The sequence below is a fragment of the Xyrauchen texanus genome, chromosome 34 (assembly GCF_025860055.1).
Source record: "Xyrauchen texanus isolate HMW12.3.18 chromosome 34, RBS_HiC_50CHRs, whole genome shotgun sequence".
Taxonomy (NCBI): domain Eukaryota; kingdom Metazoa; phylum Chordata; class Actinopteri; order Cypriniformes; family Catostomidae; genus Xyrauchen; species Xyrauchen texanus.
Window position 1 is genome coordinate 32,459,339 of NC_068309.1, and position 24,111 is coordinate 32,483,449.

Here is a 24,111-nt window from a genome sequence, read left to right on the forward strand (position 1 = left end):
AAACACGGCCCTCGTTCATGGGTCAATTTAAATGGTTTGAGCGATTAAAGCTGAAACCTTTTTTTATCGACTGATTGAAGGGAAGGAAAATTAAATCTGCTAAATCCATTCATTATATAACCTGAGAGATGGAATACTTTTGTCCTACCATTTAGATATACATGTAGTTTGATATCATAATATCTCATTCTCAGAGAAACTCCAGGCGGGTTAAGTCCAGACACGCAACACTGAAAGTCTGAAGCCTGAAAATGTCCTGGATAACCCAACAACTTCAACTTATTACACATTCACCATAGTATACAATTCTTGATACACGTAGTCTTTGTTCACATCTACCTTATTTAAAAGTAATTGCTTTATTAAAGACAGTAACTGAGGTAATTTATCTGAAATTTCTGATCCTTTTGATCTGTTGATCCGTGTTTAATACAAGTTTTGCTCCATTGACAGCATTTATGGAATATTGTTGATTACCACAAACATTATTTCAACCTGTCCTTCCCTTTCTCCAAAGAAAAAGCAAAAATCAAGGTACTTAGAATGGAAGTGAATGGGATCAATCCGTAAACGTTAAAATATTCACCTTTTCATAAGTATAGCCACAAAACATAAACAATATATTTGTCAACATGATTTTAGTGTGATAAAATTGCTTTCTAACCTTTTCTGTGTGAAGTTTTATCCAATTTGGCAACTTTGTTGTCAAGAGGAAGTAACGTGTCATTAAATAACTTTACAGGTCAAATAATACATGAGTTTTAACAGAAGAATTAATGTAAGTGCTTTTATAACCTTCTAAAAATGGGCCACATTCACTTTCATTGTAAGTGCCTCACTGTAACTTCGATTTTTGCTTTTTTTTTTTTTTAAAGGAAAAGGAGAGACTATTCTAAATAATTTTTATGTCACAAATGTTGTCAATGTAACATGTATTGAACCCGGAATATTCCTTTAAGCATAATGCCCCTTTAGTTAGTTTGATTTTGCAACTTGAGAATATGCAAAATTGCAGTTGTTTATGGATAATGAAATTGTAGCTAAATTAAAGTATAAATTCCAAAGTAATGAACATTTTGATGATTTTGAGATCGATGATAGATTTTCTTTTTTCCTTCTTGAATGTGTCTTTATGATGCCACTGATTATAAAAAATCTAGATTTGCAAGCATTATTTGTTTTGGGGTGAATTTTGTCCGACTCCAGAAAGCAATGGCAGTCAATGGGAAAATCTTGATTTTTAAGCACCATTTACATTGAGGTGACTATTGTGTGACTTTAGAAAGCTGTGACATTCAATAACAGATCAGAGTGTCAGCTACTGTTATGTGTATGTTTTTAACCATTTTGAATAAAAAAAATAGCTGTAAACAAACGTTGCAATTCTGCTATGCTGAGTCTCTTAGAGTTAAGATATGATGCCTTTTTATTTGTTGAAAATATTAACATAACTTTTTCTTATCTTCATCTGTACAATAGGATCAAGATTATGGATCATGGACTGAAACGTGGCAATAATGATGAGGCAGACAGTTTAATATTCGGGATTGTATTGAAAGAGGCCTCTTGCCTGATATTGCTGTCAGTGTGTCCACTTTAAATACACAAAGAGATTTCTCAAACGGACTGAGTTTTAGTGACAATCACAGACATCTTTCGATGGTAGAGCCATCCCCAATAGGACATACCATCCAGGAACCAGATGTTAAGATATTTAAACCCTTTAGAATGCAGCACCAGCAAAAGGTAAAAGAGCCCCATGGTCTCTGCGTTGGGGAGAACTTTTCTCTCTTGGACGAGAGCATTGAGGACTTAAATCGAAGTTCTGGCCTCCATGTCCCTGACAATTTCACAGTGAAAATGGAGGAGTTTTCTCCTATGGATAAAGACTTTCCATCCTTTGGCCACCAGGATAAGGATATGGATGGTAACGATAGACTTACTGCAGACAACACCTTGGATATCCTTAAGGATCTGGACTTTCCTGGCTCCCTATCAGACCTGAATGAGTACTATGTTGCCGACGAGACTGCCTTTCTCTCGTCCCTGCAAGTGGATGATGCCCTGCTGAGAGAGAGCAACTTGCTGAAGGAGACCAGCCCTGTTGTCACTGGCAACAGTGCAACCTGTACAAATGGTAACGGCATGGGAACGCGACAGCAGATGGTGGAACCCAGTGTCAACATGCCCGTCATAAAGACGGAGAAAGACACAGATTTTATCCAGCTGTGCACACCGGGTGTCATCAAACAGGAGAATGAGAGGCGGAGCTACTGTCAGATGTCAGGAATGGGTGGGTCTCATTGCAGCCCCAACACGGTGGGAGATATGGGTGCACAGGGATTCCACTATGGAGCCAATGCAGCTGTGAATTTACCAGACCAAAAACCTGCATTTGGCCTATTTTCTCCCCTACCTGCCTTAAATGATGGCTGGGTTCGAGGAAATGGATACGGTGATCCATCTGGAATGCAGAGAGCCAATGAAACATTACTTCCGTCCAGCTACTCCTACAGCAGGTAGGACCTAGTATTTAGGGCTGATGAATGAGTGGCTTTGAGTGAAACTAGTGGGCTGAGGTAGTGGGCATTATTTTGCAGGTATGCCCCGTCAATACCATATGTACTAGATAGGCCTATAATAGAATATTATGAAATATGTCTAATAACAAATAAAACAAAAGAGGAATTCACTACATGGTATTTTGAAAATCTGGGGAAATTGTTTGTCTGTTTTGATGGCAGGTTTACCCCAAGCCCTGGTTAATTTCGAACCCTGATGGGATTGTTTGCTGGCACTTTTTTTTCACTGGAAATTTAATCTTTGAGTCCATTTTGGTTTCACAATAAAAAAATATAAATAATAATAAACTAAATATTGACTTTAAAGGGACATTTCACCCAAAAAATAATTTATTCACTCTCATGCCATCCCATTTGTCTATGACTTTCTTTCTTCAGCTGAACAGAAACAGAGATTTTTAGATGAATATTTCAGCTCTGTAGGTCCATACCTACAGCAAGTATTTAGTAAATTACGAGAGGATTTTCAGTTTTGGGTGAACTATCCCTTTAGCCCCAAATAATATAAAAATTACTTTGAACTCCGTAAATAAAAACATGTTAATCATAGAAGAGGTGTATTCAAGTAATTTACAGTGCTGTGCAAAAGTCTTCGGCACATGAGATGTTTCACAAAAACATTTGTCTTAAGGTGGTTATTTATAACTTCAGCTTTAGTGTGTCAATAGGAAAAACACATTTTAAATCAAGCATTTCTTTTGCAAATAGAAAAGATTAGAATAGAAGAACAGGGAGCCCTGCAACAGATGTCATGACCCCCACAGAGTCCCTCACTGAATATTGAGTCAGTCTGAGATCACATAAAGAGACAGAAGCAGTTGAGACAGCATAAATAGACAGAAGAACTGTGGTGAATTCTCCAAGAAGTTTGGAACATCTTATCAGCCAACAACAAGGAAAACTGTGTCCAGGTGTACCTAGGAGAATTGGGGCTGTTTTGAAGGCAAAGGTGGTCACGCCGAATATTGATTTAGCTTTTTTACGTTTACTGGACATTGTATGACAATAATTGATAAATGAAAATTATTTATAGCATTTTTGGATATGGATATCCTCACTATGCAACATTTTATACAAGTGCCTAAAACTGTTTCAAGGTATATGTGTGAATTTCAATTGTAATGTATTTTACAGATCTGGACCAAACAGTAATTTTAGATTTGGACCAAAAAATTTGCATCACGTCGTTGACCCATCTGTTAAAGAAATAACAATTAAACTGCATAGTTTATTTTCGTATTGTACCGAGTTAAAAGGTTACCTGTATAATTTACAGCATTAGCTAAGAGAGAATTTCCTTCATAAGTAAACAAAATGGACATTATAACTGAAACATAAAAATATGGTAACTGAAATCAAATCGAATGGAGAGCCTGTAAATCAGAATCCAATCAAATCGGGAAATCTGTATCGATACCCAACCTTAGTAATTAGTGCATGCATAGTGTAGATCCATTTCACATGTGGCATTTTTTGAAAAGCACAAAGCTGACCACAAAACCCCTTATATTTCTCGGATACACGGTATTATAAAGCTTGGTAAAGCTGTTAATTGCAGCTTTAATTAGTCAGGTTGAATCGGAGTGTGTTCTTCTCTCATGAGCCTGTGTGTGCTGATCTGTGTTGGTGCTGTGCCTGCCCAACACAAACACATGGGCCTCTTGGAGCTCCCCTTGGCTCAGAACAACACACATGTGCTCCTCTCTGAGAGAGCATCCAGGAGGCTGTAAGCATTGTTAACACCATTGAGTAGAGCACTGGGCCAATATATCACTGAATCGCTGGAGTTCATGATGTTGTTTGTCAAGTGGAGGGAAGTGAACAAGTTGCTGTGAGCCAATATGGCTGAAAATCCCTGTAGTACTGGAAACAATATCTCTGTATGTCAGTGGTCTGCAGTTCAAATGAAATTACTTTTCTACTTGAGGCAGGGATTTACTTTTTAAAGATTTAATGCCACAGTGTAAAGTTTCAATGAAAAGTTGACGGGCTACCTCTGAGGCTAAAATGTGAATTAAATGCTCTGGAAGGTACTAAAAGATAACTTAGTGTAGTTGTTTTGTGTTACACCATAAACTCATATTTGCTTTTGAGCACGTTTCTAATTTGAACATTAAGTACAAATCTGTTTATTGAACCGGCATGGTGTACAGCACGAAATAATCAGTCACTTATTATTTGATAATGCTTTGTTATTGTTTTTCTGTCCACTGCGCCGTTCACATTTGCGCAAGAAAACCTTTAAACCTTTTTACCAATGGCAGTCATGAATGCTATTCTGACAGTCTAGTTAGAAAGCTATAAGTTGGACACAATTCTGGACTGTTTATTGCGGTGTTAGGGGAAACTTATCAATTCTAGTTAACTGTAATTTCCCATGACTAATTTTTCATTTACAAATAATAGTTTATCAATGAACATTTCCATAATTTGTTGTCTGTTTTTCTGCCAAATGGAAATTTTAGTAACATTAAACCACTTACTTTTATGCTTCATTAATCACTTTTATTTCCAACATTAATTTCCTTGATAGATATGCAGTCACAACTGAATGACAGGAATTCATTATCTATCTATCTGTTTATATATATATATATATATATATATATATATATATATATATATATATTAGTCTTAAAACTGCTGACACAAACTGATAGCTTTTTTACTGTCTATTCTAGTTGAAGCCTTACTTTGTGGATACATTGGAAAGATTTAATATCTTTATATTTTTGCTTGAGGTCAGGAATGTAACCTGCCACTGAAAGTGATGATTTATCAAACATTCCATAAATTCTCATCCACATTTAGCATGTGAGTTCAGGTGAGAAACGAGGCAGTACAGATCCGAGATAAGGATTATATTTCAAATAAAAACCAGGTCATCATGATAATATTTTTGGAATGTCTTTGCATTAACAGTTAATACAGCAGCCGGGTAGTGTACATTTGCTATTCTCCTAGGAAACTCTGGCCTACTTTTTAAAAATATCACTTCACTTTTCCAACAGTGTCTGTGATGTTTTATTTGAACCGGTAAACCCTATAGCTGTTGCTTATATCACACTTTTTACCATCCATTTTCTTTCCTGTATTGATGCATTTCCAACTGAAAAAAGAAGATTTGGTGGATGAGTAAAGCTTTTGTTTTTAAATAGGCTTTATTTTAAATCACAGCCACAAACATGACTTGCTATAGATAGAATTCCGATAATGTCATGACACAGCGCTTTATCATATTGTGGGGAGACACAGGTCAAAACAGTTCATGTGCGGTGCAGTTGGAGAAATAGTATTACTAAATAGCATGGAAAGTTTGGTGTAGTATTTAAAGATTGGTATAACCGATCAAGTTCATATACTATATGAACTGGACAGTTTTTTATTTTTAAATGTTTACCTGTCTATAAAATCTGTCGCACGATGAAAACACGTCGAAATTAATAAAATACCACGCAACAAAATGATCAGAAAATAAATGGTTATTAAAATGCTGTACTTATTTGTCCTTAAGTGCTCTCGCTGATACCTGGTTGGGCTTCTACCAGAACCCAATGCACATAACTTCATCAAAATTTACTCGAATTTGTAGCGGCAATAATGCAATAATACATTATGTGCAGCTATTCTTGCATACCAGCAGCTCTTAAAATGTGTCCTGCTCCCACGAAAATGGCCTGTTCGTTCACTCTAATTACATATGGCCACCAGACTCAATGATGCCACAAATGACACAGAATGGAGATCTCGTTACTCATGCATGAATGCTTTGGAGTGAGAGAGAGAAAAGCATACCTTCATTGTTGTATTTGCATGTGTAATTAGTTCTTATGTACAATTGTTATGTTTTATTTGTTTGGAGAGGCTTTTGAACAATTGACGATGTTTTTGAACACTAGGATAAAATATTTTTGTAGTGCTATAACTTTTGATTGCTTCGTCGTAACAACACAAATTGTTACTCAGTAACAGGTGACATGATTGCAACAAAACAAAAGTTTTATGGAGCTACCTTAATTACACCCATAATGTCAAATTAGAAAAATAAGAAAGAAGTTTTTGTATTTTTTTGTGTGTATGTGTGTGTGGAGATATAAGCCTTAAAGAGTTATTTGTCTCTAGCCTGAAACAATTTGAAAAAATTAAAAATTGTCAACAACATTTTTTGTTGTCGAATAGTTATTTGATCTCATTAAACGTAACATGAGATCATATGAAAATCTAATGAAGACATGCAAGAGCAGCACTGCAGTTCACGACTGACTGAGATGAGGAAGAATTGCACAAATCACAGTCCAGCACTCTAAACTTTCCAAAAAGGTTCAGGTGATTTAGATCGCAAAGTATGAGGAAATTATTCAAAAATACAAAATAAGTAAATACAGAAGCACTCTCATTGTGGAATAAGTGGAGCTGGGGCAAAACTTTCGAGTGTCTTTAAAGGAAACACCCCGGAATTACATCTTAAATGATGTTATGTTTAATTTGTTATAGCTTTATTAAAGTTAAAATCATGTAAATAACTACAAAAGAAGAGGCGCTGTGTGTTCAGTGCCTCTTCTATGAGTTGTGTGAATGTCCCGATCTAAGGGGGAGAGATTGAAACTGCACACGGCTAATGAACACTGTCGCGGGGACGCTCGTCCCTCGAGCGTGTACACTTAATGCAGCTAGATTATAACGTGATGGCTCGTGATTTATTGAATCATAATATATGTGTCACTGTGCATTTCTTATTATTAAGAAAATTGGCAATGCACAGCTTTATTAATAAGAGAGAGTTTTTGTGAGTTAAAGATGGATTGAAGTGAACAAAAATGTGAAAGAGGTATTCTTCACCACATTATACACTGCAACAATATACGTTTATGATTTGTTTTGGCTTGTTTTCCAATGTAAATATCTAAAACTCCTTTAAAACAACATACATTTTCTTTAGCAGCTGTACTGCAGAAGAAAAAATTGTTATCTGAGAATGTTGAATATAATATAAAAAATACAAATATTTTAAAATATCTAAAAATTCTTTAAAAAATATGCGTTCACCTGAGAAGCAGCATATAAGATATTTAGACTTGCTTTTAGAGAATAGATCTTGAATATAAGTATATATTGTCTTTACTGCATTTGCAGAAGTTTAACCTATAAATAAACCTAAACCTAAAAATGCATTAATATTCTAAATACACTTATATTTAAGATACATTCTCTTAAAGCAAGTCTAAATATCTTATATGTTGCTTCTCAAGTAAATGTATCTTGTTTTAAGGATTTGTAGACAATTTTAAATGGAAAACAAGACAAACACGTGATAACAAAATTATTTTTTCTGTGAATTTCTTCACTGAATTAAACTGTTTTTTTCCCTTTAATTCAGTGAATGTCATTTAGAGGTATTTTTAAAAGATTTATTGTTAGTAAGCAGATTTAATACAACCTTTTAAGTCGAGGCACAATCTGAATAATCGGTTATGTTAGGAATTCCTTGTCTTGTTTCACTGTTGCCCTTGTCTGCCACCTTTGCATTCCTTAGTTTTCACTTTTGTCTTTTGGTTAGCCTTCGTGTTCACTTGTCCTTGTTTAGAACTACACTTCCCAGAATCCACCTGCCATCTTCACTGCCATTTTGTTCATTGTTTTCACCTGTATCTCATTCAGTCATCACTCACTGTGTATTTAAGCCCTGCTTTTTGTTCACCCCTTGTCGTTTGTTGAATGTTGTTGTTAGACTGGTATGTGTTCCCTGCCCGTGTTTTCTAGTTTTATGTTTTATTTCCCCATTGAGGGTTTTTCCTTTGTTCCCGTGTTTTGTGTTTTGCCTGTTTCTTTACTTAATAAAGCTGAACTGCGATTGGATCCGCATCTCCTCGTCTGCTTCGCTGCCTCCATTCGTAACAGAACGAACGACCAAACATGGATCCAGCGGTTCGAAAAGCGAGCTGTCAGCTGCTCAGCCTTAGTCAGGGAAATCGTCCGGTGGAGGACCACATCTGCGATTTCCTCGCGATTGCGAGTGCCACCGAATTCCCTGACTCCGACCTGGTGGGGTTTTTCCGGGCAAGCCTGAACAGTGCGCTCAAGGAGCGGTTGCCACAGGCAACAGCGGCTGGGCGCTCCACGCGTTCGTGGAGGAGACTCTGCTGGCCTGCGGTTCACCGTTTACTGTGGGCGTCATCGAGGAGAACCCTGCCACTCCTCCCACAGTGGTAACTCTCCCTTCGCCCGTGGTTCGTCCCTTCACGCCTACCATGGCCAGCGAGCCAGCGTTGCCAGCTTAGTCCGCCGGCGGAGGAGGAGAAGAGGAAAGGCTTCTGCTCCCCAGTCTCCGCCTGCCACGGTCAGCAAGCCAGAGCCCTCGCCTGCCCCGGTCTGCGAGCCAGAGCCCTCGTCAGCTACGGTCAGCGAGCCAGAGCCCTCGCCTGCCCCGGTCTGCGAGCCAGAGCCCTCGTCAGCTACGGTCAGCGAGCCAGAGCCCTCGCCTGCCCCGGTCTGCGAGCCAGAGCCCTCGTCAGCCACGGTCAGCGAACTCAAGCCAGCGCATACCACAGTCACCCAGCCAGAGCCTGTCGCCTCAGAGGTCAGTGAGCCAGTACCTGTCGCCTCAGAGGTCAGTGAGCCAGTACCTGTCGCCTCAGAGGTCAGTGAGCCAGTACCTGTCGCCTCAGAGGTCAGTGAGCCAGTACCTGTCGCCGCAGAGGTCAGTGAGCCAGTACCTGTTGCCTCAGAAGTCAGTGAGCCAGCGCATACCACAGTCAGTGAGCCAGTGCCTGTCACCTCAGAGGTCAGTGAGCCAGTGCCTGTCGCCTTGGTCGTCCCTGAGCCAGCGCCTGTAGCCTCGACCGTCCCTGAGCCAGCGCCTGTAGCCTCGACCGTCCCTGAGCCAGCGCCTGTAGCCTCGACCGTCCCTGAGCCAGCGCCTGTAGCCTCGACCGTCCCTGAGCCAGCGCCTGTAGCCTCGACCGTTCCCAGGCTAATGCCAATAGCCTGGACTGACCAAAAGCCAGCGCCAATGGTCATGCCCGTCCTAGAGCCTGCGCCCCTCGAGCCTCCCGAGCGTTCCAGAGCTCCGCCTCCCGAGCGTTCCAGAGCTCCGCCTCCCGAGCCTCCCGAGCTTTCCAGAGCTCCGCCTCGCGAGCTTTCCAGAGCTCCGCCTCGCGAGCTTTCCAGAGCTCCGCCTCGCGAGCTTTCCAGAGCTCCGCCTCGCGAGCTTTCCAGAGCTCCGCCTGCGAGCTTTCCAGAGCTCCGCCTCGCGAGCTTTCCAGAGCTCCGCCTCGCGAGCTTTCCAGAGCTCCGCCTCGCGAGCTTTCCAGAGCTCCGCCTCGCGAGCTTTCCAGAGCTCCGCCTCGCGAGCTTTCCAGAGCTCCGCCTCGCGAGCTTTCCAGAGCTCCGCCTGCGAGCTTTCCAGAGCTCCGCCTCGCGAGCTTCCAGAGCTCCGCCTCGCGAGCTTTCCAGAGCTCCGCCTCGCGAGCTTTCCAGAGCTCCGCCTCGCGAGCTTTCCAGAGCTCCGCCTCGCTGAGCTTTCCAGAGCTCCGCCTCGCGAGCTTTCCAGAGCTCCGCCTCGCGAGCTTTCCAGAGCTCCGCCTCGCGAGCTTCCAGAGCTCCGCCTCGCGAGCTTTCCAGAGCTCCGCCTCGCGAGCTTTCCAGAGCTCCGCCTCGCTGAGCTTTCCAGAGCTCCGCCTCGCGAGCTTTCCAGAGCTCCGCCTCGCGAGCTTTCCAGAGCTCCGCCTCGCGAGCTTTCCAGAGCTCCGCCTCGCGAGCTTTCCAGAGCTCCGCCTCGCGAGCTTTCCAGAGCTCCGCCTCGCGAGCTTCCCGAGCTTTCCAGACCTCCGCCTCGCGAGCTTTTCAGAGCTCCGCCTCCCGAGCTTCCTAGAGCTCCGCCTTCCAAGCCTCCCGAACTTTCCAGAGCTCCGCCTCCCGAGCTTTCCAGGGCTCCGCCTCCCGAGCTTTCCAGGGCTCCGCCTCTCGAGTCTTCCGGGGCTCCTCTTGAGCCTTCCAGGGCTCCGCCTCTCAAGTCTCCCGAGCCTCCCAGGGCTCCGCCTCTCAAGTCTCCCGAGCCTCCCAGGGCTCCTCTCGAACCTCCCAGTTCTCCGCCTCTCAAGTCTCCCGAGCCTCCCAGGGCTCCGCCTCTCAAGTCTCCCGAGCCTCCCAGGGTTCCGCCTCTCAAGTCTCCCGAGCCTCCCAGGGCTCCTCTCGAACCTCCCAGTGCTCCGCCTCTCAAGTCTCCCGAGCCTCCCAGGGCTCCGCCTCTCAAGTCTCCCGAGCCTCCCAGGGCTCCGCCTCTCAAGTCTCCCGAGCCTCCCAGGGCTCCTCTCGAACCTCCCAGTGCTCCGCCTCTGAAGTCTCCCGAGCCTTCCAGGGCTCCGCCTCTCAAGTCTCCCGAGCCTCCCAGGGCTCCTCTCGAACCTCCCAGTGCTCCGCCTCTCAAGTCTCTTGAGCCTCCCAGGGCTCCACCCCTCAAGTCTCTTGAGCCTCCCAGGGCTCCGCCTCTCAAGCCTCTCGAGCCTTCCAGGGCTCCGCCTCTCAAGTCTCCCGAGCCACCCAGGGCTCCTCCTCCCAAGCCTCCTAGGGCTCCGCCTCCCAGGGCTCCATCTCTCAAGTCTCTCGAGTCTGCCAGGGCTCCTCCTCCCGAAATTCCCAGGGCTCCGCCTCTCGAGCCTCCCTCTGCTCTGCCTCCTGAGCCTCCCACGGCTCTGCCCCTGAGCCTCCCGAGCTTTCCATGGTTCCTCCTCCCTCGGCTCTGCCTCCTGAGCCTCCCACGGCTCCGCCCCCTGAGGTCTCTGAGCCTCCCTCAGCTCCGCCTCCAGAGCCTCCCTCAGCTGAGCCTCCCGAGCCTCCTACGGCTCCGCCTCCCGAGCCTCCTGCGGCTCCGCCCCCTGAGCCTCCCAAGCTTTCCATGGTTCCTCCTCCCTCGGCTCTGCCTCCTGAGCCTCCCACGGCTCCGCCCCTTGAGGCCTCTGAGCCTCCAGAGCCTCCCTCAGCTCCGCCTCCAGAGCCTCCCTCAGCTGAGCCTCCCTCAGCTGAGCCTCCCTCGGCTCCGCCTCCCAAGCCTCCCTCGGCTCCGCCTCCCGAGCCTCCTGCGGCTCCACCTCCCGAGCCTCCTGCGGCTCCGCCTCCCGAGCCTCCTGCGGCTCTGCCTCCCGAGCCTCCTACGGCTTCACCACCAGAGCCTTCCAGGTCACCGCCTTTGTGGCCTCCTCCCAGGCCTCCTGACCCTGTTCCCGTCCTGTGGCCTTCCCCCAGGCCTCCTGACCCGGTCCCTGTCCTGTGGCCTCCTCCCAGGCCTCCTGACCCGGTCCCTGTCCTGTGGCCTCCTCCCAGGCCTCCTGACCCTGTTCCCTTCCTGTGGCCTCTTCCAAGGCCCCCTGACCCAGTCCCTGTCCTGTGGCCTCCTCCCAGGCCTCCTGACCCAGTCCCTGTCCTGTGGCCTCCTCCCAGGCCTCCTGACCCTCTTCCCGTCCTGTGGCCTCTTCCCGTCCTGTGGCCTCTTCCCAGGCCCCCTGACCCAGTCCCTGTCCTGTGGCCTCCTCCCAGGCCTCCTGACCCTGTTCCCGTCCTGTGGCCTCCTCCCAGGCCCCCAGACCCAGTCCCTGTCCTGTGGCCTCCTCCCAGGCCTCCTGACCCAGTCCCTGTCCGGTGGCCTCCTCCCAGGTTCCCCAAACCTGTCCTTGCCCGGTGGCCAGCTCCCAGACCACCTGAACCTGTCCTTGCCCTTTGTGCCCCCTTGGACTTCCTGCCTGCCATCTGTGCCCCCTTGGACTTCCTGCCTGCCATCTGTGCCCCCTTGGACTTCCTGCCTGCCCTTTGTGCCCCCTTGGACTTCCTGTCTACCCTTCGTTGCCCCCTGGACTGCCTGTCTGCCCGTCGTTGCCCCCTTGGTCTGTCTGCCCACCACAAGCTCCACCCCAGTCAATGGACATTTTTTGTTTTATGTTGATCGTCTGGAATCCGATCCTTGAGGGGGCTATGTTAGGAATTCCTTGTCTTGTTTCACTGTTGCCCTTTGTCTGCCACCTTTGCATTCCTTAGTTTTCACTTTTGTCTTTTGGTTAGCCTTCGTGTTCACTTGTCCTTGTTTAGAACTACACTTCCCAGAATCCACCTGCCATCTTCACTGCCATTTTGTTCATTGTTTTCACCTGTATCTCATTCAGTCATCACTCACTGTGTATTTAAGCCCTGCTTTTTGTTCACCCCTTGTCGTTCGTTGAATGTTGTTGTTAGCCTGGTATGTGTTCCCTGCCCGTGTTTTCTAGTTTTATGTTTTATTTCCCCATTGAGGGTTTTTCCTTTGTTCCCGTGTTTTGTGTTTTGCCTGTTTCTTTACTTAATAAAGCTGAACTGCGATTGGATCCGCATCTCCTCGTCTGCTTCGCTGCCTCCATTCGTAATAGGTTAAGAGCTCATGATTAATTGTTGCAATAATCGCAGAATAGTCACATAAACGTTCTAATAATCATCAGATGAATCGATTATCAAAATAATCATTAGTTGCAGCCCTACTGTGTAATAGGGGTTAATATGTAACAGATGTGCTCACAGTCCTTTTCTCGCATACCCATTCCTAAACCTTCAGACTATTTTAAGAGTACATGATCAAATAAACCAGTTGTTCTTAATTTATCTTTGCTTCAGATAGGGCTGCTACGTGAAGTGGCACCACGGTGGTGGAGTCCCACTGGCGGTGATGTGCACGTAAATGTATCAACTTATAAGACTTTGCAAAAACCTGAAATAAATGTTAGAAATAATAGTATTTAATGAGTATAGTGAAGTATTAGATCCTTTGTTACTATGTTGTTGATTCTTAATGCTAGAGACATATACATTTTCTTCAGTTTTTAGTGACTTTAAGAATTTGCACAACATAGTGCATTGTTTCGGCATCCTACCACAACTTGAGTTCACTTTTGCATCTGCCTTAATGTTAAAATGTGCTAGTAATGTATATGCAAAGCTAACATTAAACAAGATTAGTAAATGTTGTAAAAGAGAACAATTACATGTATTAATTTAGCAGACACTTTTATTACAATAGAGAAAAGACACAACATAAGCAATACATCTTAAAGAGACAGTAACATGAAAAGTGCTGCAATGCAAAGTTTCAATTGTATTAGAAAAAAGGAGCAAAGACAGATATTAGAGTGCAATAAAAATATATATTTTAAGAGTGTAGGGTTAAGTGCTTATTGATCATTTTAATGTCATGTTAACTACTGCATTAAGTAATGTTTAATGAAAACAATCTTATTGTAAAATGCTTTTACAACATAAAAATGTGGACAAAAACGCCTTCGCTCCGTTTTTCCTGTAAGCATTTGTTCCTCACAAGAAAGATTACACTTGTGTTATGATCCCTTGTTGTCTGTCCCGTGATTTCTGTTTCTCCCGTCTCTGTTCACATTCCATGTCATGTTTTCCTTGTTGTCCGCCCCGTGTTTCACTGTCTTCGTGTTAAAACTACATTTCCCATGATCCCCAGCACTCATCACTGCCAGCCGTGTGTCATTGTGCTCACCTGATTGTAGTTTGTCATCATCTTGTATCCAGTGTATATATACCCTGTTTGTTCTCCATTCCCTTGTCTATCGTTGATGTTTGTGGACGCCTGTCTTCGTGCTCTTCCCCGTGTTCATCCTGCCGGTTCTGCCTTTCATGTTTTCCGTGTTTGTGTTTTGTTTCCCCATCGCGGGTATTTCCTTTGTTTGTGTTTTTCCCGTGTAGTTTTTACTGTTGTTAAATAAATCACTGCATTTGGATCCAACCCCTTGTCTGCCTCCTCCTGCATCGTTACAGAACGATAGAACCACCTATGGATCTAGCAGCGGTTTTCCTTGAACTGGCCGAGGCAAATCTTCCCCTCCGCGAGTACTCACGACTCTTCTCCACGATCGCCATCCACACCGGGTTCGACGACAACGCCCTGAGGACCATCTACTGGGTCGGGTTACCGTCATCCCGGCGGAGAGAGGCGCCGAAACCCGGAGACCACCCGTGGAGGGAGTATGTGAGTCTCGTGCTGAGGAAACTCGCGCCGAGGAACCACCCCTCGTGATTCCGGCCGTCGAACCTGAGCCCATACCTACCCGGACCAACGTGCCAGCGCTGCCAACTTCGTCCGCCCGAAGGAGGAAGAGAAGGAGGGCTTCCGCCTCCCAATCCACACCTGCCACGGTCAGCGAGCCAGAGCCCACGCCTGTCACGGTCAGCGAGCCAGGGCAACACTTCCCGAGCTTTCCAGAGCTCCGCCTCCCGAGCTTTCCAGAGCTCTGCCTTCCGAGCCTCCCGAGCTTTCCAGAGCTCCGCCTCCCGAGCTTTCCAGAGCTCCGCCTCCCGAGCTTTCCAGAGCTCCGCCTTCCGAGCCTCCTGAGCTTTCCAGAGCTCCGCCTCCCGAGCTTTCCAGAGCTCCGCCTCCCAAGCTTTCCAGAGCTCTGCCTTCAGAGCCTCTCGAGTCTTCCAGGGCTCCGCCCCTCAAGTCACTCGAGTCTTCCAGGGCTCCGCCCCTCAAGCCTCTCGAGCCTTCCAGGGCTCCGCCACTCGAGCCTCCCAGGGCTCCGCCTCTCAAGCCTCTCGAGCCTTCCAGGGCTCCGCCCCTCAAACCTCTCGAGTCTTCCTGGGCTCCGCCTCTCGAGCTTCCCGAGCCTCCCAGGACCCCGCCTCTCAAGTTTCTCGAGCCTTTCAGAGCTCCGCCTCTCGAACCTCTCGAGCCACTCAGGGCTCCTCCTCTCGAGTCTTCCAGGGCTCCGCCTCCAGAGCCTCCTACGGCTCTGCTCCCAGAGACTCCAGAACTTTCTAGGGCTCTGCCCCTCAAGCTTCCTGAGCCTTCCAGGGCTCCGCCCCTCAAGTCACTCGAGCCTCCTACGGCTCCGCCTCCCGAGCCTCCTGCGGCTCCGCGGCGCCACCTTCCTTGGCTCCGCCTCCTGAGCCTTCCTCGGCTCCACCTCCTGGGCCTCCCTCGGCTCCACCTCTGGAGCCTTCCAAGCCTCCGCCTCTAGAGCCTCCGGCGGCTCCGCCCTCGGAGCCTCCCGGGCCTCCTATGGCTCCGCCTCCCGGGCCTCCTGTGGCTCCGCCTCTCGAGCCACCCAAGCCTTCGACGGCTCTGCCCTCAGAGCCTCCCGAGCCTCCTACGGCTCTGCCTCCCGGGCCTCCTGCGGCTCCGCCTCTCGAGCCACCCAGGCCTTCGACGGCTCTGCCCTCAGAGCCTCCCGAGCCTCCTACGGCTCCGCCTCCCGAGCCTCCTACGGCTCTGCTCCCAGAGACTCCAGAGCCTTCTAGGGATCAGCCTCCAGAGCCTCCTACGGCTCTTCTCCACGAGCCTCCCAGAGCTTCGCCTCTGGAGCCTCCTGCGGTGCCACTGCCCTCGGCTCCACCTCCTGAGCCATCCTCGGCTCCGTCTCCTGGGCCTTCCTCTGCTCCGTCTCCTGAGCCTTCTACGGCTTCGCCTCCAGAGCCTCCCTCAGCTCCGCCTCCTGAGCCTCCAGAGCCTCCCTCAGCTCTGCCTCCTGAGCTCCCAGAGTCTCCCTCAGCTCTGCCCCCTGCTCCTCCAGAGCTTTCCATGGGTCCGCCTCTCTTGGCTCCCCCTCCTGGGCCTCCAGAACCTCCCACAGCTTCGTCTCCAGAGTCCCTCTCAGCTCTGCCTCCGGGACCTGGCCCTGTCCTGAGGCTGCCTCCCAGGCCTCCTGGGCCTGTCCCTGTCCGATGGCCACCTCCCAGGTCCCCTGAACCGGCCTTTGCCTTGTGGCCAGCTCCCGGGCCACCCAAACCTGTCCCCTTAGTGTGGCCTTCTCCCCGGACCCCTGACCTAGTCCCTGTCCTGTGGCCTCCTCCCAGGCCTCCTGACCCAGTCCCTGTCCTGTGGCCTCCTCCCGGGCCTCCTGAACCTGTTCCCGTCCTGTGGCCTCTTCCCGTCCTGTGGCCTCTTCCCAGACCTCTTGACCCAGTCCCTGTCCTGTGGCCTCTTCCCAGACCTCCTGACCCTGTTCCCGTCCTGTGGCCTCCCCCCAGACCTCCTGACCCAGTCCCAGTCCTGTGGCCTCTTCCCAGGCCCCCTGACCCAGTCCCTGTCCGGTGGCCTCCTCCCAGGCCCCCCAAACCTGTCCTTGCCCGGTGGCCAGCTCCCAGACCACCTGAACCTGTCCTTGCCCTTTGTGCCCCTCAGGACTTCCTGCCTGCCCTCTGTGCCCCCCTGGACCTCCTGCCTGCCCTCTGTGCCCCCTTGGACTTCCTACCTGCCCTTTGTACCCCATTGGACTTCCTGCCTGCCCTCTGTGCCCCCTTGGACTTCCTGCCTGCCCCTCGTTGCCCCCTGGACTGTCTATCTGCCCCACGTTGCCCCCTTGGATTGCCTGTCTTGCCTCCTTTTGGTCTGTCTAATTGTCCCTTGTATCTCCTTGGTCTGTCTCTGTGTCCCTTGTGCCCCCCTTCATCTGTCTGTTTTCCCCCCGGGTCTACCCCCTCACTCCTTGGTCATTTTTTCTGGTTGTTGTTCTTGTGGGTCTTTTCCCCTCTAGGACCGTCTGGAATCCGGTCCTTTTGAGGGGGGGCCTATGTTATGATCCCTTGTTGTCTGTCCCGTGTTTTCTGTTTCTCCCGTCTCTGTTCTCATTCCATGTCACGTTTTCCTTGTTGTCCGCCCCGTGTTTCACTGTCTTCGTGTTAAAACTACATTTCCCATGATCCCCAGCACTCATCACTGCCAGCCGTGTGTCATTGTGCTCACCTGATTGTAGTTTGTCATCATCTTGTATCCAGTGTATATATACCCTGTTTGTTCTCCATTCCCTTGTCTATCGTTGATGTTTGTGGACGCCTGTCTTCGTGCTCTTCCCCGTGTTCATCCTGCCGGTTCTGCCTTTCATGTTTTCCGTGTTTGCGTTTTGTTTCCCCATCGCGGGTATTTCCTTTGTTTGTGTTTTTCCCATGTAGTTTTTACTGTTGTTAAATAAATCACTGCATTTGGATCCAACCCCTTGTCTGCCTCCTCTGCATCGTTACAACTTGCTCGAAATGTGTCAACTTTTCTGCGGTTTGTATTTTTTGGAAAGGAATCATTTGTGCTAAGCATTCTTTTTCAAATGCCTTTGTACAGTAGAAAACAACAGAAGGAAATGCTACAGTTTTCAGACCAGTGGAATGTGGGTCACATTGGTGCCACCGACAAACGTCTATCTCGCTCTATTTATGGAATCCAGTAATTGTTTATCTTAAATTAAGGAATTGTTAGAGCCATGCACACACCTGAACCTCTGCATATGACCCCTCTAACTGTAGTAAACAAAGACCATCTCTTTAAAGGGATAGTTCTCTCAAAATTGAAAAAAATTGTCATGATAACAGAATTTTAGTTTTTGGCTAAACTGTCTCTTTAAGAACAAAGTTTTAAGAAGTTTTCTGCTTTGCTCTTCAAGTGGGAGCCCTTGGCCTGATTTCCTGGCTCCAGCGAAATCATCTGCCCTCCCCTGAATATCATTGGAGGAGGAGCTGTACTGTAAGTTGACCCAGAGCCAGCTGGACTAAAGTTGCAATTTTGCCCTCAAGCTTTGTGAATACCTCCCCTTTGACTGTTTGTTTTGAGTTTTCTGAAAGCTTTGCTTGGATTTGCTCTCGATGCTGAGTTATTGCAGTCTGAGGAATGCAATACCTGATATCTGTAGAAATCTCGTTTGCCCTTTAGTGCATTTCACTGCAAATTCATTATGTGTTTTTTCAGCTGTTCACACATTAAATTGTGAGTGTTTGTGATTAACACATAAGCTGTGCTGTCTTCCAGAATTAAAGCTCTATTTTAAGATTAGTGCGTTTGACAGATGTCCTTTGCTTTGTGTAAGGTGATGTGCAGCAGGACATGATTTTGGTTGCTGGAGAGAACATCTTTAGCTAAAAAGGAAAAAATTAAAGCTATTTTGATTGCCTGGAAAAGATGAAACCCCTAAAGGCGCAGTCACATTTACCTTCGCACGGCAAAATTATAGTCATCTCTATGGGAATCTGTGTGAACGTGCATTTCGTGCGTTGAAATTCCAATAGCAAAGAATGTTCCCTCGTGGGTCTCACGTGGATTTCAAGTTTGGTGAACTATGACCAATAGGAAGTTCCTTGGTTTGACAGTGACCCCTGTGTGGACGGTGCTTCATACACAGCTACACTGAATATTCACAATGGACAAGGATATCATTATAGCGGCAAGTTTCCTTTCTAACTTCACTCCCAGAGTTTAAAGTGCAGCATTAAAAAGAGGCTGCATGGGTGTTAGTTTTTTCTGGTTTAACACATGCTGAACGTCTGCCCATGCCTTCTTCGGCCATGGAATTTTGCCATGCAAAGGTGAATTAGGCCGCACGTTATGAGTTTCATTTTACAAAGGACTGGTCTGAGAAACTATGCCAGTAAACTGTTTAAATGTTATTGCACAATGTTGCATTAAATAATCAAAAACAAGTAGCTCACTCTTCTTCGCACAATATTTGAGGCATAGCAAACTATAGTATGGGCACTGTTGTTTTAATAAATTATGCTAATGGAAGGGTGGCAGATGGCCTATATTCACACTTAACTGTTAATCGGCAAAGCATGCAGGGATATCGGCAATGCCAATAATTTCATTGTCTCCAATATTCTACGTGGCTAACCCGATCTCATGACCAGTCATAATGGTAGAATGCGATGGTGAAATTGTAAAAAAGTCAAGTTGACCTGTACAAAAATGCACAACTTTTACTCCCATAGAGAGAAAAAAATGCATCAACGAATGATGTTATTACAATTTATCCTAAGTTTAACCCCTAACCCAGTGGTCGGGAACCTTTTTAAAATTTTTGGTTGATGCATTTATTTAAAAGAAACATAACACAAGCTAATAATTTACTATTTTCAAAAAATGTGTTCCCAAAAAAATGCTGCCAAATGTGTGTTCTTATTGAATGGGTTTGCATTGCGCTTTGGTAAAACAGTTAATGCTGCTTAAAGAAAAGAAAATGGAGCTCAATTTTAGGTTCAATGTGTCTTGTATTTGTGACGAGGAGGAGGGCGTGGCCGGGGAGAGGGAGTGGGAGGGCTCTTCCGCCCTCTGATATGCCGGCATATGGTCCTTTGTCAGTTAGATGGCCTCCTCCAGCAATGCCATGCATTGGCACTGGACCCACTCTGCTGTTCTTTCGGTAGATGCTTCAGCACCACGAGAATGGTGACTCCCTCGCGGTTACCGTAGACTTTCTGTCTGCTCGAACCAGTCTGGCCATTCTCTGTTGAACTCTCTCATCAACAAGGCATTTCGTCCACAGAACTGTCGTGCTCACTGGATGTTTTTTTATTTTTTGTACCAATCGAAGTAAATTCTAGGGACTGTTGTGTGTGAAAATCCCAGGAGATCAGCAGTTACAGAAATACTCAAACCAGCCCATCTTGCAACAACAATCATGCCATGGTCCAAATCCCTGAGATACATTTTTTCCCCATTCTGATGGTTGATGTGAACATTAACTGAAGCTCCTGACCCATATCCACATAATTGTAGATAATCACATGAACAAGTAGGTATATATTTAATAGATAGAAATGTGTTTATTCCAGATGATACTTAACAAAATCTTTTCCTGAGTGTTTTGATTGCTCTTCTCCAAGTTTTCCAGTGGAAGAACAAGCACTAGAAGGTAAGTTCTCCCAAGACAGCAACAGTAACTAAGGAGGGCAGAACTGAGCAGTTTAAGACACATCTTATTTTCCAAAAAAACTCTCCCTTATTTTCTCCTTCACAAGGACATGTTAAGTGATAGGAATAACACAAGCTTTTTTGTTTGATCAATATAAGATCTGGTAGGCTATATTTTGAGTAATATAGTCTTAAGTTAAAGTTGATTTGTCCCAGCAAGTTGTGCACTGGAAATCACTTCAGTTCAAAAGCATCTGTTAATATCTATGCTTGTTGCGGGATGCTTCAAAATCATTTTGAGAAGTTATGCAGTGGTCAAAGACATCTGAATGTGAATGGCTGTTTCAGTAGTGCTTTGAAGCAGATGACATCTCCTAGAGAGTTTTACCGTGCAAACTGTAATGGATAAAGCACAGCACGCTGTCAGCACACCAATTAAAGCACCACCACAAAGAATATATATATAAAAAAAGATCAAGTTGTCAGCTAGTGTGACTCATACTTAATTCAGTTGTTTTATTTCTCTCTCAATCAATTTCTGTCTCTGCCTCTGTTGTTTTCTATCACATGTAATTATGGTTTGGGTTGTCTTGTCTCCTGTTAAAGGTGATTACAGGAGTGATTTCCTGAACATCTCTGTTTTGCGTTTGACCTCATCAACTAATTACACCCCACTCAGCTTTGTTTTTGTTACCACAAAATGAGAGATGTTTTTCTCAGCAAAATTAGTTCTCCACTGTTTGTGGCAAAAGTAGAAAATAAATTACCTGCGATCTTGAAAAGCACATCTTCAAATGAAATGAAAAATTGTAAAATTAAAATGATTAAATAAAAAGCACAGCTGGTTCTCTGATCTGCCACTATGATGTATTTGTTACAGAAAAATAAAGACATTTTAATCATGTTGGAGTTTGTCAGATATTTGCACCCTGCTGTAAATAGTAACATTTACTATTGTTACTATTTACAGGGTAAATAGGGTAACTATTTTAGTGTCCATTAGGAGTGTAAAATACATAGATTACATTGCGATTACGTAATTTAAGAATTTAATACAAATGTGATACGGGTACGCAGAGCACGCCAGATTAAAGGGGGAAAAGCGCACTTTCATTTAAAAAAGTTCAGGCCGAGATCGTTACATGCGACCCTACATGGGATAAGCAGGTAAATGATGGATGCTGCCTAATTCAGTCATAACTGTTTGCATACATTTGTCCAAAGTTAACTGGTGTTGCTTTCTTCTCCAGTTACGATATATTATGTTTGTATTGCTTTATATATCCTTAAAATGCTTTATTTTTTTATGTTTTATTATAAAAATAAAAACATGTTATGTTTGTATTGGTGTAATATAAATATTTAGCAAATCTTTTACACTCTTGGGGCCTCTTAATAAATAAATACAATTGTGAAATTTTTCCTACTTAAGTGTGATTTCTATTTGTAACTTTTTTTATATAAATTTGAAAATAATCAATTAATTTCATTAAAAGTCTGTTCTAATTGGAAAGTAAGCATACAAATAATCGGTATCATATCGGTTGTAAAAAAATCTATATCGGTCAATCTCTAGTTTGCACTCAGGTTATTATCGCAAACTAAAACTAAATGTAAAAAAAAGATTTTCGTAAACTGAAATAAAAATACAAAATAACATTTTTATACAATTGGTATAACTGAAACTAAAATAAAAATCCATGGCTCTGAAACTATCTGAAAGAAAATACAAATAATCATGAATAAGAAAGTTTTCGTTTTTGTTGCGGTGTTTTTTAACCTTTAACCCACCATTACTGTAACATAAAGCCACTCAACGGTGATTATAGATGGCCTATTACCTCATTGCATCAGCAACAGAGCGAGAATCACTACCATCATGAAGAGAGGCAAAGAAGGTAGATAACAGTCTTTTCACTCATTCTGTCTTACCCTGTCAATTTGTGGTTTCATTTAGATTTAATTTGGAACCGGTACAGAGCCAAAATGCCCGTTTTGGTGAGGTATCCATGTAAACTCAGAGGGTGATGTCTAAAGTGAACATAAACAGTGGGGAATAAGCAGATTTGTATCAAAGTATTGGACTTGTAAGTGTTAATGTAATCTAATAGACCTGCTGCTGTTAATAATAATCAAAGAACCATAACAAGAAAACCACTCACTGTTCTTGACTGGATAACTTTACAAGTTTTAAAAAGGATTCATGTATTATATATTATACATTGAAGACCAGTAGTAATTAGGCTCTATGCAGCATTTAATTCTGAATGTTTACGTGAAATTTTTTAAAACATTTAAAGCTCTTAACAAAAGCACTATTTTCTTAATTTTGTATTATTTGATCTATTTTAGTTATTTCTAATCATTGCTGTATTGTTATTTTATTACTGACTGTTAAGTAGTCTTTAATAATTTCTTGAGTTCAATTCGTACATAACAAATCAATTAGTGTTATTATTTGTTGTGATAAGATGGCATCAACAAATGTCAAATTTCACAAAAACTACAGAATGTTGGTTGGTATTGTGATGATGTATATACTATATTGTGTATGGTAGATCTTGCTGCAATAACTTGAAAAAGTAGATCTCATTCCATAGAAATGTGAGCACCCCTGCTGTAAATGATGGAGATGGAGGCTTTTCTTTGAATACCGTACGTAACTTAATATAACTACCATATGATAATAGCCTCCTCCCCTACCCAGCGCAGTTTAAATTTCTGTCCCGGAGTGTTGATTGCAGTGCTCCACTATTAGGGCCGTTTCTTAGCATATGTGGGACCAAAGCAAAATCCTACGTGGAGGCCACCAGCAATAATATTATTTACAATTTGGTCATTGGGGAGTCCAGCTTTAGGGTCCATATTACCTGTTATCCACATTCTCCAGTATCCCTTAATATAAATACTAAAACCAAATTAATAACTCAATATACTGAAAAACTAAACAAACTAACAAATAACTAATTAACAAAACAAAAAATAAACTAAACTAACAAATAACATGAACAAAACAAAAAATTAACTAAAACTAACAAAGAACTAATGAACAAAACTTAAAATAAACTAAAACTAACAAATAACTAATGAACAAAAAATAAATTAAAACTAACAAATAACTTATGAACAAAACAAAAAATAAAATAATACTAACAAATAACTAATGAACAAAACTAAAATAAAACTAACAAAGAACTAATGAACAAAACTAAAAATAAAATAAAACTAACAAATTACTAATGAACAAAAATAAAAATAAAATAAAACTAACAAATTACTAATGAACAAAACAAAAAATAAATGAAATAAAACTAACAAATAACTAATGAACAAAACTACAAATAAAATAAAACTAACAAATAACTAATTAACAAAACAAAAACTAAACTAAACTAAAACTAACAAATAACATGAACAAAAAAATAAATAAACTAAAACTAACAAAGAACTAATGAACAAAACAAAAAATAAACTAAAACTAACAAATAACTTATGAACAAAACAAAAAATAAAATAATACTAACAAATAACTAATGAACAAAACTAAAATAAAACTAACAAAGAACTAATGAACAAAACTAAAAATAAAATAAAACTAACAAATTACTAATGAACAAAAATAAAAATAAAATAAAACTAACAAATTACTAATGAACAAAACAAAAAATAAATGAAATAAAACTAACAAATAACTAATGAACAAAACAAAAACTAAACTAAAACTAACAAATAACTAATTAACAAAACAAAAACTAAACTAATACTAACAAATAACATGAACAAAACAAAAAATAAACTAAAACTAACAAAGAACTAATGAACAAAACAAAAAATAAACTAAAACTAACAAATAACTAATGAACAATATAAAAATAAAATAAA

The 24,111-nt window shown here is 43.9% G+C and overlaps 1 protein-coding gene across 1 annotated transcript in view; it reads left to right on the plus strand.

The window, feature by feature from the left end:
* The first annotated feature begins 1,489 nt into the window (after positions 1–1,489).
* Positions 1,490–24,111, plus strand: part of LOC127628030 (glucocorticoid receptor-like) — a 101,231-nt gene continuing 78,609 nt past the window's right edge. The window contains 2 exon segments of the mRNA XM_052104685.1: positions 1,490–1,522; positions 1,525–2,519. Coding sequence (XP_051960645.1) covers positions 1,490–1,522; positions 1,525–2,519 — 1,028 coding nt within the window.